The sequence below is a fragment of the Acipenser ruthenus genome, chromosome 10, assembly GCF_902713425.1.
Source record: "Acipenser ruthenus chromosome 10, fAciRut3.2 maternal haplotype, whole genome shotgun sequence".
Lineage (NCBI taxonomy): Eukaryota > Metazoa > Chordata > Actinopteri > Acipenseriformes > Acipenseridae > Acipenser > Acipenser ruthenus.
The window spans coordinates 31426675-31440956 of NC_081198.1; the positions used below are offsets into that span (position 1 = coordinate 31426675).

Sequence of the window (14282 nt, forward strand, 5' to 3'; positions counted from 1 at the left end):
AGCAGGGCTAGTCTCAGTTCTCCGGAATCGGTAGCCCGCCACCTCTGCTCTAAATTGCTCGGCGTAAAAGCGATTCTGGCTTGAGGGTTGTGACGCTAACATGCCCTCAGAACGTCTGTGCTGGGGACTGTGTGGGGACTTGCTGCGGTGAGGACAAAAACATAATTGGACATTTCAAATTGGGGGAAAATAAATAAAAAATAATAATTGGTCACTCAATTAAATAATAAAAAAATAAAAATACAACAATGTATCCAAAACTTTTTTTATTTATAATCTTTTCACAAACCAGTCTCAAACACTGACAGAAATGTAAAGGTGTAGCTTTTTGTCCCAGGTTACACTTTGAAGTTCACAGTTGAACCTGGACCTTTAAGCCCAATGCAGTATCTAAGTATTTCCAGGTAAACAACAGGAAAGCAAATGGATTGGATGGAAAACTGAATCGATCAACTTTCACATCTAACTCCTTTTAATGTAGGCAATTATATATTGTGAGATTAAGAGTGTCAAAGGGGTTAGAGACACAGAACGACCGGGAACTACAATTCCCAACAACGGGGCAAACACACCTTGCATGACGGGTAACAGCGGTAGCTTTAAAAAGCTGCGGGAATCAGCTAGAGGGGGAGTGAGAACAGGTGCACACACGAGCCGTGGGACGGGAGAGTACCTAACCAAGACGAAAGTGGGCAGCTGCATTGGGAGCGAGATTGGGATATTAACCAGTGGTAACCCAGAGGAATACAATTTTAGCACTTGTTTCTAAAACGGTACAGCGTAGTGGGGCATTACATTGAAGCAACCTTGCGGACTACCATTGTCACCAGTCGGAGACAACCATTGTTTCTACAGCGGGACAGTGCACGGTGGTTTTACCTTGAAAACAACACGGCGGACTACAGGCTTCCCTGCATCGGAGCAACTCAGAGAACACGGATTGCTGTAGAGTGAGTACGCTGTGTTGTACTGTTGATATGCTGGGAACTACTGAAGTACGGGACTTGTGTGTATTCAAACAGAGTGCTTAAAGACTGTATCAAAAGCCCACGAACTGGGCAAGTGATTAACCCAGGAGAACTGTGTCCGGCTGGAAGAGTTGAACGGTGTAAAAATTACGCAGGGACACAGAAAGGGTGATTTAAATGAAAGACAACTTTATTGTATGTCCGGGGAACAGTGGAACCTGCAACAAAAGAGAGGCGAGAGTTAGAGAACGCTCAGTGCTCACTGTTTTTCACCTGTATTAATTCTATTCTACACCGCAGTGTTATTACTTACCTTTACGAAAGGTTGGCCGGGTGTTGGGGCCGCACTATACTGCAAACAGGCTTCCGGGGCCGTCGGGATGACAAACCTGTGAGTAGGACGGGGACTATCACAACTCCACAGCGCCATCTGGTGGATGTCCGCGACAATCTGGAAAAGAGAAAGAAGCCACAATACCAAGCCAACACCAAAGAAACTTGGATACAGCAAGCCATTACTTACCTGAGGGTCTCGCTCCACAAAGAAAGTCCTGGACTGTGTTTATTTGAGTTTTGTTATTATTTGTCTTGATAATTGGAACTTCTGTGTGTTCATTTGTGGAATATAAGAGAAAAAGAAAAATCATTAAAACCGAAATCTCCTTGGACCTGGGTCTCTGTCACGTTCTTCTGCACCAAAACAGGCACTACGTACACATCTCATACTTACGTGGACTATACCAGTTCACAATATGTATCTTTCATGTAGTATCTACAAAACAGTTCATATTTTCCTTATTACAACTACACGACTGTTTTCTCTTTTTTTTTCCACACCCCTCCTTAGTTTACTAATAAGGGGCTTCCTGCATGTCTTTCTGATTCACTGTAAGCCTGACAAGACGAGTGTTAGACATGGTCATCACCCAGCTTGTCTGATTAGATGTGCCCCCATAACAAACAGGTTTTAATGATATTGAAGAACCCGAGTCAGCTCAAAATAAATAGACACTGCCAGGCGTTTCAATAGCTCTGGATAATTGACCATTCCCCAGTGAGCCCCCACCTCTGGTCCCCTCTGGGAAGGTGCGCTTAGCTTTGTCTGAGGCCTCTTACCTTCCCACCAGCTCCTGGCACATGTGTTTAGTCCGGACCATGGTGGGACCCACACCTCCGAAGAACATCCGGATATCATCCACCACGTTCGTGCCTTCTTTGAAGACCACCTTCATTCCCGAGTTCACAATGGAAAAGGAAAACTCTCGGCGCTGGGCCTGTCGGAATGCCAACATGAACTCCCACTGGAGAAAGACAAGCAGCAGAGCTGATTCGAGCATTGTGATCCCATTCTACTGGATTTAGGGCTGGTAAGGATAAGAATGGATTTCAAAACCTTGGTTAGCACTGCTTTAACTACATTATACAATTGCATGCTTCTGTGATTTCACATGTTTGCTGTGTTTTTTCTTTAACTTTGGTACCTTTATGAAAAAAATATTTCAACATACAGTTTCCATATTTAAACGTAATAAAGGTCAATATATATATATATATATATATATATATATATATATATATATATATAGATCAGCATATTGCAGATTACAAATATTGTACAATTATCTGTATATTGTACCGTATATATTTTCCTCCGAGTCTTAGTCACAAAACTTTACCAATAGAAAACAGTTGATATGTGTGCTAGTAGCCTCTAACACTGCAGCTGCCTGAGTGAACCTACCTGTCTGGAGTGAGGAACGTACACAGACAGCAGCACTTCATCAGGTCTGATGGCAGTCTTTTCAAATCCAGTAAAAAACTCCTCATTTAAATGGATCTCCCTCAGGCCACCTGGAAAGAGAAATGGATCTTAGATGTACCAAATTTCTAAATGAAACAGAACCCAGACCCACTGCATATACAGACAGGGCAAAACACTGGTAGTGGCGGAGAATGACAGAAACACTATTAAACAATAAAATAAGGCTTCATCTTTTTGTGTTGAAAATGATCATTAATACAGGTAAAGACAATTTGGTCATTTGAAAAGTGTACCGGATAAATTGCAATTCAATAAAACCCTGTGGCAAGCCACTTTACTGTCTACCTATACTGACAAGGGGCACAAATATTGTATTGTTTCATAACATACCAACACCACAACCGGAGAAAGCACCTTCTGAGAGGAATATGTGTAAGAGTCATGTCTGAGACTGCTCCTCTTGAAACACCTGTCATGAATACGGAATCACCTGCCAGCCGAGAACCTACCTGGTTAACTTCTGTTTGTTATTTGTAATAGGTATATCTTGGTGTTCCCTGGTCTGTCACTGGGAACACCAAGATATATATAATTATATTATATATTATATATATAAACGTGTACTACCACACTAGAGTCTTATAGTCCTATGCATTTGTACACTTTATTTTAAATGGAACAGCGTACAATGGTAAAAAAATAAATAAAAAAAATAAAAAAGGAAGAAGAAAAACGCCTGCCTGGTAATGAATATGTTAACAAAAGGTTGTTTCGCAGATTGGATTTGCAGGTCGATATTCCAGTAAGGCGTGTTTCACCGTAAACTTCGCGCTTATTGGCTGTAGCGATGTTCAGTGTTGTCCCACCCACAAAGCTGGCCTAGCCGTCATTTGTGACGCGCTGAAGAGGGCGGGCGTTGGTTGGTTCATCAGGGTATGAAACTGCAGCGCTGTGTTCGCCATTTTGGCCTTCGCTGCGATACGGTTTACTAGACCCTACCGGCTCCGTGATTGAGCCGTAATGGCGTTAGTTTCATATCCTGCTCTGAGGAACGTGTGGATTTCAGTGTTTAGGGAAGTACTCGTTGTGGTTTTGTTTTTGGATGGTCGGTAATGATGTCGATTTCAGTGGGCAACGGCTGATCATATTTCATATTGTACAATTTATTTATTACGCACTATTTTTTTTTTCAACAAAGCAGTTGTTTTCAGATATGCAGCTGAAGTGATGACAGCGCTCCAGTCCAGGTCATTTATCTTGAAGAAGCTTGTTTAAAAAACCACTGACATACAACATAAGAAAACGAACCCAGCCCAACACGCAGAACCACCGGTAAGAATAACATTAAAATATTAGGGGCTTGTTTAAGTAAGTATACATTTGGTCTAGACAAAAAATATCGTGAGGTTTTGCCCCTTGCCCCTTAAAACTTAGTGGTAACTTGCAGGGGTATTCAGCCTGGTAAACAACAGAAAAGCGAATGAGTTGGATGGAAAACGTGATCGATCAACCTGTAGCAGCTCAATGGTGTAAGACTTATAGTTTTATTATCATCCTCACTGCTCACCTTATAGTTATCCAGCTGACTTTTTAATTTTGAATATGTCTTTCTAACTGAAAAACTGTAATTCTGTCCGCACAACCTTATCCAGGTGCAACACTGTACCATTGACTCCAGTTAGTGCTAGTGACAGTTGTCCTTCGCAATATAAATCTACTCACACAAAAGCGAACATGGTTTGTGAACGGTTTATTTTCATCTACCTCTTCAAAAATGTAAAACATGTGAAAAAATAAAAGTACCGGTAACTTCATTTTTTAATTAGGAGTTGAGTGCAAGTTTGTGTATTTGTGTAAGTTATAATATTTAGGTTAACATTAGGTGCTAAAAGTTATGAGCGAACAAGTAAAAAAAAAAAAAAGTTTTAGTAAAACGAAATAATAAAGCAGTAAAATTATCTTGTATCCTACATGTGTTAATGCTGGTCATGCTATTTGTTCAGTAACTTGTTCACAGTGTGTTCATAAAGTTTATTCAAAGCCCCTGGCTTTGTTAGAGAAGAGCGTACAGTTGCATGTGTTGTTATTATGATATACTGTAATAAAGTTGCTGTGCAAGTAATCAGTCTGCATCCAGTTGTTCGATTTCTACACTTTGTCATTCAAACCGGAGACTAGTTAATATTGCTGTTGGGTTTACTGCTGTCACCAAACACTATTCTTGATTTATTTATGTATTTGTTATACTAAAATTAAATATAGTTTGAAGGAATATATTTAAGGTCCTTTACCAGAGATTAGGGACCTCATATTGACCAATCGTGTTTTCTAATTTCTGTTTAATTTCCTTAACGTTTAATCTTTAGGATTTAAAGACCTTTAAAAGTTTAAACTTTAACATATCCACTTGCCTATTTGGCCTGCACTTGGCTAGCGTGTATACCTTTAAACTGTAAGCTATTAGCAAAAGTATTTTTAAAATGTTATAGGGCATGACACACAGAAAAAAAATGACGCAACTGATAAATGTATTTTTTCATGGCATAGGTGATTCTGATCTCTTTGATTCAGCAGAGTATCTGAAGATGGAATCGGTCCAGGTCACTGAGGTGGTCCCTCTGTTGAATGGTGTGCAGATTAAAGAGGAGACGCCTGAGCTGGAACCTGACAGATTTGCGGAGGACATCAGCGAGCTGGGGTCTGTTATCATCAAAGAGGAGGAGGATGAGGAGGAGCCTGTTGAGATCGAGCCCGGTCGCCTCAACGACTCGGAAAGACCTAGCAAGCGGCAAGGCTCGCATCGCTGCACCGAATGTGGGAAGAATTTCATCCGCTACGAAAACCTGAAAACGCACCTGCGAATTCACACCGGGGAGAAGCCGTATCAGTGTGCGGAGTGTGGCAGGAGCTTCAATCAGCTCCCCCACCTGAGAGCACACCAGCGAACCCACACAGGAGAGAGGCCATATGGCTGCAGCGCCTGCGGGAAGAGTTTCAATCAGCTAGAGAGTCTGAAGACACACCAGCGCACGCACACTGGGGAGAAGCCTTTCCACTGCGCAGAGTGTGGCAAGAGCTTCATCCGGCAGGAAAACCTCAAGACCCACCGCAGGACCCACACCGGAGAGACGCCATACCCCTGCCCGGACTGCGGGAAGAGTTTCAGCCAGCTGCCGCACCTGAAAGCACACAAGCGAATCCACACGGGAGAGAAACCCTACCACTGCACGGAGTGCGGGAAGAGCTTCAACCAGCTGGAAAGCCTCAAGAAGCACCAGCGAATCCACACCGGAGAGAAGCCGTACCGCTGCACTGACTGTGGCAAGAGCTTCAACCGGCTTGAAAACCTCCGAACGCACCAGCGCATTCACACCGGCGAGACGCCCTACTGCTGCTCCAAGTGCGGGAAGAGCTTCCGACACTCCAACTCCCTGAAGATACACCAGCAAACCCACGAGAGAGCCGCCCTGCATCGCTGCACGGACTGCGGGGAGAGTTTCAAGCAGTTACCAGCCCTGCAGGCCCACCACAAGAGTCACGCACAGGAGACTCCTCAGTGAGGGCAAAGTCGGCATTGAAAAAAAAAATTAAAAACTGGAGAATTCAAACCTTTGAATCTTCTACTGTTGAAGGACAAACTTTTTCTACATCTCTCTGGGCCATGTTCCAGGGAGTTGTGATTGATTCTGTTAATGTATGCAGTAATAGTATAGGCCTATTTAATTGTAAGGATGTATTTGAATTGTGATACTGTGGATGTTGTGTACTGTTATCTTGCAGCCTGTTAATCTCTTAAAGGCAGTCACCCTTGAAACGGGGAGTCACCATCCCAAGCGTCGGCCTTACTGGTGTTGACAATTTGAAACTCGGTTATTCCATGTCAGATCAGCTGGTCATGTTCATCTCAGCTGTAGATTCATGAAGAGGTGCCATTCAGCATTACCACGTTCAACACTAAGTACAGAAAGGCTACTCCAGGATAACTGATTAAATAGTTTTGGAGTCTTGTAGTGAAAATAAATACAAATGGGTATATTAGTGTATTTACTGATCTGCTGTTTTGTGTGGAGTTATCTTTCCTATTTCCAATACTACTAGAGCGGTCAGCAGTTTTGAGTGGACTTCTCTCCTAGAGCAGTATACAGGTCAACTATCGATTTAGTGGCTATAACGATAATTAAGATAATCTGTAATCATGTTTATATTCCAGTTAGTTACAATTTACTCCCTCCTTTGTGGTTCCTTCTTTCTTTTTCATTGTTAGTTAAAAAAACACACACCACAATCGTTGCCCCACCTCAGCATATGTTTCAGTAGCTGTCACAAACACAGTTTTACATTTATCTATTAAGAACAGAAGAATAAATAATGAGGACTAAACAAGTTCTGGATAATATCCCGATTGATGCAATCTGGTTCCAGCCCCACTCCTTACCTTTCGAAGCGAGGGTGAGAGTGCAGCCCCCAGCTGACAGGATGCTGTTGAGGTCGTATTTGGGATTCGCACTCAGGATGTTTCCCCCCAGGGTCTGCGAACGAGCACACAGAACATGAGGGGCTGACATAATTAATGAAATGTATTAGCTTGCATCCACATTAACCCCTCTGTACTGTATTTTAGTGCTGTTTTGGGACTACTGATCCTATGATGCATTTTGAGTTGCTATAGTGCTCACACATCAATTTCCATGAAGCAGCGCAAAAATGTGCACTATCTTTGCTGTCAAAGAAAAAGAAAGATATTGCTGCAGATTTTAACATTCCTGCGAACACTTTGTCAACCAATCTGAAAAACCGGGATACCATAATATAGGTCTATGAATGGCAAACTATGGATGCAAGTCGTCAATGTTCTGATTTGCTCAGTGCCCGGATGTTGAGGACACCTTGCTTTGTGGTTTAAATGCCAGTGATCAGAATGGGATATGCAGGTTTTAAGTGCAGTTCATTTGCAATGTACGCATTTTAAAATTCACTTCAGCTGTATTTTCAATAAAAAGCACAGTCATTTTAGATGTATAATACTTTTCATTGTTCTGTAATTAAAATTTGATTTCAGTGTTACTGTAACTTCAATAAAAACTGACAGGATGCATCTGGCTTACACTCCTGATAATACTTTTTTTTTTTTTTTGCTGGTCCCTTGAAATTCTATTAATGAGAATTGACTGTACATAGTTTAATTATGTACAGAATTCAATACCTTTAATATATATATATAACCTATACAAATGACCCAGTTTGTATTTGTTCATTTAACAGAACTGTATCATCTATAATGATGTATAATTTAGAATTTCATAACAGACTTCTTTCATAATCTGTCCTTTCATAACCGAATATATTTAATACATATTTTTTATTAATTGGCAATACACAAATTAATTTCAGCTGTCGTGTCAGTGGTGGATTGGTTAAAAAATAAATTTGCAGTGGCGAAAAGTGGTTCTGCATAAAGACAAGGGCCCATATTCAGGGGATCTAAACGACTGTGGATCCTATTAATGCCACCATTAATGTTGCAGTCTAATGAACATCCTATTCAAACTCATCCATGGTTTAGCATTAACACCATTGCTGCAGTCAAAGCTTTAAATGCAGTGATGGTGTAAAGGTTGTCCATTGACTTTCTTAACGCTGATGTTAAGATTGAACAGGACTCCAGAAGTGTCAGACGATGGTCTTACCGCCATGTTGCGGATCTGTTTCCCTGCAAGGCAGCTCAGTGTCTGCAGCAGCGCTTGGTAAACCTCCACCTTCTCTTCCGACAGCTCGGACACGACGCGCTTCAGCTCGTCCTTCATCACAGACAGGCTGCACCCCGCGCCAAACGAGATCCCTCAAGAGAAACCATATAGTTCAGTATATACATGCTTGTTTCAAGTATTTGTGACTGATCAATAAAGCAGCTGATTCCTCAGTATACATTAGAGCAGTGTGGTGGTGCAGTGCAATCCTTATACAAGTTTACCACTGTATTTTTGCACTGCATTTTTCCCATGCTTTTCCCATGATTATACTGTTAATTTACCATAGTTTACCCTGGTTTGCCACGCTTCACTGGTCTTTACAATGCTTAGCTATACTTAACCATGCTTTCAATATGCTACATTACAGTTGTCTATGCTTATACTATGAGAAAAGGGTCCCTTCCTGTCATTTTTTAAAATCTTGCATGAGTTTATTTACTGCTGCAGACTTGCAAATCTGTCAGTGATTAGATGAAAGTTAAACTTTAAAAATATATTTGCCAGAAACAAACACAAATATATACCAGATTGGACTGCATGCAGACCAGAATCGACTTCAGATAATCATTTCCAAATGACTTATTTATATTACTAGGAGCACAGGCTTTAAAGAAATATACATATTAAAATAAATGTATGTGTTTTTATCCCTGGAATTTCCAAAGTTTTGATTAAATAATAAGCAGCATCGAATGTCACATTACTTGATCTTTTTTTACATTTCCCTATTTGATGTTTGCAAGCATTCGGATGCGCCAAAATTAAATTCCTTACCATCCTCCAAGTTCTTCACAACACTCAGCTCCACAATCCCTGCGGGGGCGATGATCAGCGGATGGGACACTCCTTTCAGCTTCATATTCGGCCCTATTGGAAACACATAGTAAAGGATTGTCTTTCAAATGTAAGTCATCCAATTTAAACCATGTTGCGCCACATTTATTTTCTGAAAAGAGATATTTTTGCTGTGTTAATCAAACATGAACAATTAACCAAATGGAAGGCAAATCTGCAGATATTATAACATAAAATGATATACTTCTTCAGACAATAACCCCTAAACCTGATTATTATTATTAAAAGTTATGTATATGAATTGTATTAATTCCAGTTTTAATATACCTTTGCTTTCGTGTTTTCTTTTATCTCCAACTGAATCCATTCTGTCCTTCGAAGAGCTGAATTTACTGTTTTAGACCCATAATAAAATGGTGTATTGATCAGTTTCCATCTGTACCGTTCAATTGGTACCAGCATGTGCCAGAGGTCCATCAGTCAATAGAGGGTATCGTATCTTACAGGACCGGATATGGTTCTGTTGTATATAACTGTTAATCTAATCAACAGCTTGTGATTCAAACATGATCTATTAACATGGTAAGCCCAGATTGTCCTTGCTTACCCATTGCCACACCATGCTTGGTATAAGGCAACGCAGCCAAACCATGTTCAGCTCACTCACAATGTCATTGTCAGACCATGGAGTTTCAGAACATAGTCATGTATCACAGCCTGTCACTGCTATACCAATGATGAATGTGTTTGGTGAACCCACCCACCTACAGTGGTGTTCCCGATGACCAGGGGTGTGCTGGGGTGCTGTGCCTTCAGCTCCAGGAGCTCAGCCAGATTCCCAGGGGAAATCCAGCAGAGCCTCTCCCCCTGGAACACCAGCCTGCCACTCCCCTGCTGGCGTGCCAGCAGCTACACACAGGGACACAGTGAACACAGTCAACACAGCTCAGCCATCACCGCGCTTTCCACAGCCTACAACTTTTGCAATACCTTCTAACATAATAGAAATTATTCAACAAGAGCATTGTACCATTTGTATCTAATTAGTGTCTGATAAATGAAGCAAATGTTTTCAAAAAAACCTATGACTATATTTGACTTTGGACAGAATCAAATTGCATATTTTTTTGGTCATTTACATTTCTGTGATATTTTCTAACATAACAGAAGCCATTAAACTGGTGAAGTGTAACAGATTGTGTGGGTATTTTATTGATCTATTGAATATTACCAGTGGGATTAATACAGCTTTAGATTCACAACTGTTCAGATCATTCAGTAGATCCGGCACACAGTCATCTGTCTTACCATCAGCTCAGGAGGGAAAATTAGGTCTTGTGTGGGATCCAGGGGTAAGAAATCATCCGTCTTGAACAATTCACTAGAGATCTGTCAAAGAGAATCAATCAGAGAACTTGACAAAGCAGTTTTATTACATCGTTTTGCTGTATAATCACACAAATAGGAGCTGACAAGGCTTACAGTTTTAAATGCAGTTACTGCTTTGGTTTCATGCATAATCCTATGTGCCCCCAAGCAAACCCAACATTGAGATTAGTTCAAATACAAGAGATGTTTATATGAATCATTAGAATCATTGCAGTCCCATTGTACCCTATCAGTAACTGGCAGTGTGCTACAACATCAAGACAACATCCCATATCCATTGTACCTTATCAGTAACTGGCACTGTGCTACAACATCAAGACAACATCCCATATCATTTGTACCTTATCAGTAACTGGCACTGTGCTACTACATCAACACAACATCCCATATCGATTGTGCTGCCATTGCTGGTAATGCTGTGATCTGCTAATGGTTCTGCTAGTATCTGTGTGCTATATATTGCGATTATAATGCGAGCCAAATAAGATTCTTCAAACATTTTAGTAAAGTTTGCGTCTTCTTGTGTCTCAGTTATAATGTGGCTTTAGTATTTGAGAGAAAACTATGAATACTGAGGAACGAGTGGCCATTCGGCCCATCTAAGCTAGTCCGCTTCCTTGTTGCTGATGGATCTCAGAACTCTATCAAGTTGGGTCTTAAAGGATCCAAGTAATTCTACCTCAACATGGCTAAGTAGCCCATCCCATACACTCTCTCTGTCTTAAGTCTATCCCCCTTAATTTCCTACTCTGTCTTCTGGTCCTGGTTTCTTTTCCAGAATAAATCTCAAAATAAGACCTACCTCATCGTCCTCCTGGTTCAGCTCAGGCTCTTGATCCAAACAGCAGTTCTTGGTGTCATTTCCATTCTGACAGCACTTTGAAGCCTGGAGAACAAAACATGCACCAAATTAAGAAACCTTGGAAACACCAGCAGCAGGTGTGACACAGACAATGGTGTCAACAGAAAACCTGCCCCAGAAAACGGTTTGATTCAGAAGTGATTCCTATCCTCTCCATAAGCACAGTCTGGCTTTCATTGGTTCCCTCAACTCCAGCGCTGATGCTGATTGGTTATGTCTCAGAGGGGGTGTTTGCTGACCACTAGGGGTCGCTGTACATTACACAATACTTACCCCACAGAAGGTCTTAAAGCCATCTATGATGGGTCTGTAACCCGTACAGCGACACAGGTTACCTAAAAAGAACAACGATATAGTTATGTTATAACCTTCATTTAGTGGGATCCACAGTTTGGTTTAAACCTGGGCCTGCATTACTTTACCCCAGCCTGTCGAATTGTGACAGTAACACTGATAAAGACTACATTTACATAGTAATTAGCTTTCTAATATTCATTTTCATCTGTTTTCTACAAAAGTCTTGCATACAAACCCATCTACTTTTAAGCCCACTCCCATTACATCTTTATTTCACTGTTACACAATAAATATCAATTTGGACTGTACTTGCTTCAACTGCAGACTACCGTTTGCCCTGGCACTCTTTTAACATCCATTAAGAGCCTCGAATGGGAATGTGAGCTGCTTTAGAGACCCGGGGTACCTGTGAGAGCCTCCCTGATGTCCTCGATGGAGGGTTCTGGAATGTTCCTCAGCAGGGTGTACATGGACATCACCATGCCAGGGGTGCAGAACCCACACTGCGACCCGTGAGCCTTCGCAATGCGCTCCTTATAGAGAGAGACAGGGAGAGGGAAACACACACACACAGTGTCAAACATGAAGTCCACGCACCAACTACACATTCAGCAAGAGAAAGAGATGGAAACACACACACACACACACACACACAGTGTCATTCAGCAAGAACTGCACAATGTGAAATATAAGGCTCCGACACCACACTACATTTAGCAACAACTTCACATAGGAGACACAGAGAGGCAAACACATACATACACATGCATAAAATCAGCGCACCCCATTACAGATTCAGCAAGAACTGCAAATACACAACAGTAACAGGGATGGAAATAAGACTCCTATTGCATAGCAGTTTCATCCATTCCAGGTTTTAATACAAGTTTGATTAGCCACAGTGTGTAGGTTACAAGCTCATGTGCATTTTATTAATCCAGCAATGGATCAACGGGAGTCTTATGTCCATCCTTGTTACTGTTGCATACTGTTTGCAGCTCCGTTGAGCAAAACTAAACTTCTTCTAGTTAAACACTTTGACAAGGGTTCTTTTCAGTGTTAATAAAACAGGCATGATCTGCAAAAGACACAGAGGTGCTTTGTTGCTTTTTTTTGTAGAGAGCCTTCCTTATTTTATGCCAATATTGCTTTGGTAAAGCTGAGTCCACTGTATTAACCAATGGGGTGTCTACCTGAGAAGTTAGAATCAGGTGATCTTTAGGCAACATAAGTAACATGAAAATTAAACAGCAAAATACGTGTAAGAAGTTTATTATCAAAAGCGCTGGATAATATGGAAAACACACTAGAAGGATACCAACAATTTCTCCATTTATTTCTTCATTTTAACCCAGTTGTATCAATGTTTGGGTCAATTAAAATGCAAAATGATGCACAAGTAACAAAAACAGTCCATTCCAGGCATTTCCCCACACTGAGTTCTCTCTCTTTCAGAGTGCATTTTGTTTTTCTCACCTGCACGGGGTGGAGCTTGGTCTTGGTGCTCCCCACCCCTTCCACAGTCGTCACGGCAACACCATGCAGTGAAACGATGGGCAGCAGACAGGCGTTGACAGAGAAATGACTAACGGGCTGAGTTCAGGAAACATGACATTGGTGATGTAACTGAAAATAGCTGACTGCCTTTTTCTTGGGACACCTGTCGCGGTAATCCATTGTTAGATCAGGGATGGAAATAAGACTCCCATTGCATAGCAGGTCGATCAATTCCTGGTTTTACTTGGAGTTTACAACACACTTGAACTTGTTACCTATACACTGGGGCTAATCAAGCATATCCTAAAATCTGGAATGGGCGAAATTGCTATGCAGTAGGAGTCTTATTTCTATGCCTATTACATGAATTCTTCAATACGTATTTACTATATTCCACTGTATTATTTGTAAATGCAGGTTCCAATGGGATTCAATTGCAATGGCATGAATCTGCTAGGGGTCTGATACAGTAGAAGGATACAGGACCCTGCTCTGGAGGGTGTCGTATCGGGAGATCATCACAGTGCAGGCTCCACAGCCCCCCCCTCCACACCCATACTTCACCCCTGTGAGACGCACTGCAAAACAGGGGTCTGAGTCACACACAATCAATGCCATGGATTAACACAGCAGACATTATAACAGAAGATTATCTACAACTTGAGACAATATCCCCTGACCCTAATTATCATCATTACATTTACTATTTTATTGATTTGGCTCTTTCCATTACTTGAAATGTTGTTTGATTACAACTCCATTGGCATAGTTTACATTTTAAAATATTTGATTTATGTCAGAAGCCAGCCACATACTTCTGATATGCAAATACATTATTACATACCTTTTTGAAAGTGGGAGTTGTGTTTATTACAGATTTAATACATGTTTTTGTTTCTAGAAAAATGCATTGAACTATAGGCAATAAATGATTATTTAAAAAAAACAGACAGATTGAACAA

The 14282-nt window shown here is 41.1% G+C and overlaps 2 protein-coding genes across 5 annotated transcripts in view; one reads left to right on the forward strand and one right to left on the reverse strand.

Moving 5' to 3' along the window:
- Positions 1-14282, reverse strand: part of aox5 (aldehyde oxidase 5) — a 43915-nt gene that overhangs the window by 23470 nt on the left and 6163 nt on the right. For both annotated transcript variants that reach the window (XM_059032025.1, XM_034004654.2), the window contains exons 3-14: positions 13802-13898; positions 13300-13408; positions 12230-12356; positions 11800-11861; positions 11467-11550; positions 10584-10664; positions 10040-10184; positions 9255-9347; positions 8418-8569; positions 7166-7259; positions 2710-2819; positions 2085-2269 (exon numbers count right to left, since the gene is read on the reverse strand). In XM_059032025.1, the coding sequence (XP_058888008.1) occupies positions 2085-2269; positions 2710-2819; positions 7166-7259; positions 8418-8569; positions 9255-9347; positions 10040-10184; positions 10584-10664; positions 11467-11550; positions 11800-11861; positions 12230-12356; positions 13300-13408; positions 13802-13898 (1339 nt within the window). The remainder of the gene's footprint in view (positions 1-2084; positions 2270-2709; positions 2820-7165; positions 7260-8417; positions 8570-9254; positions 9348-10039; positions 10185-10583; positions 10665-11466; positions 11551-11799; positions 11862-12229; positions 12357-13299; positions 13409-13801; positions 13899-14282) is intronic.
- Positions 3783-7167, forward strand: LOC117402924 (gastrula zinc finger protein XlCGF7.1-like). 3 transcript variants are annotated; one of them, XM_034004595.2, is made up of 2 exons: positions 3783-4062; positions 5278-7167. In XM_034004595.2, the coding sequence occupies exon 2, from the start codon at positions 5316-5318 to the stop codon at positions 6288-6290; it is 975 nt and encodes a 324-aa protein (XP_033860486.1). In that variant the 5' UTR covers positions 3783-4062; positions 5278-5315; the 3' UTR covers positions 6291-7167. The 3 variants fall into 3 exon arrangements, with proteins under 3 accessions (XP_033860486.1, XP_033860496.1, XP_033860504.1); XM_034004605.2 differs by having other exon boundaries at positions 5302-7167; XM_034004613.2 differs by having other exon boundaries at positions 5305-7167.

What these genes read in the sequence shown, in the direction of transcription:
- LOC117402924 (XM_034004595.2), top strand. Translation starts at nt 5,316, where the DNA reads ATGGAATCGGTCCAGGTCACTGAGGTGGTCCCTCTGTTGAATGGTGTG.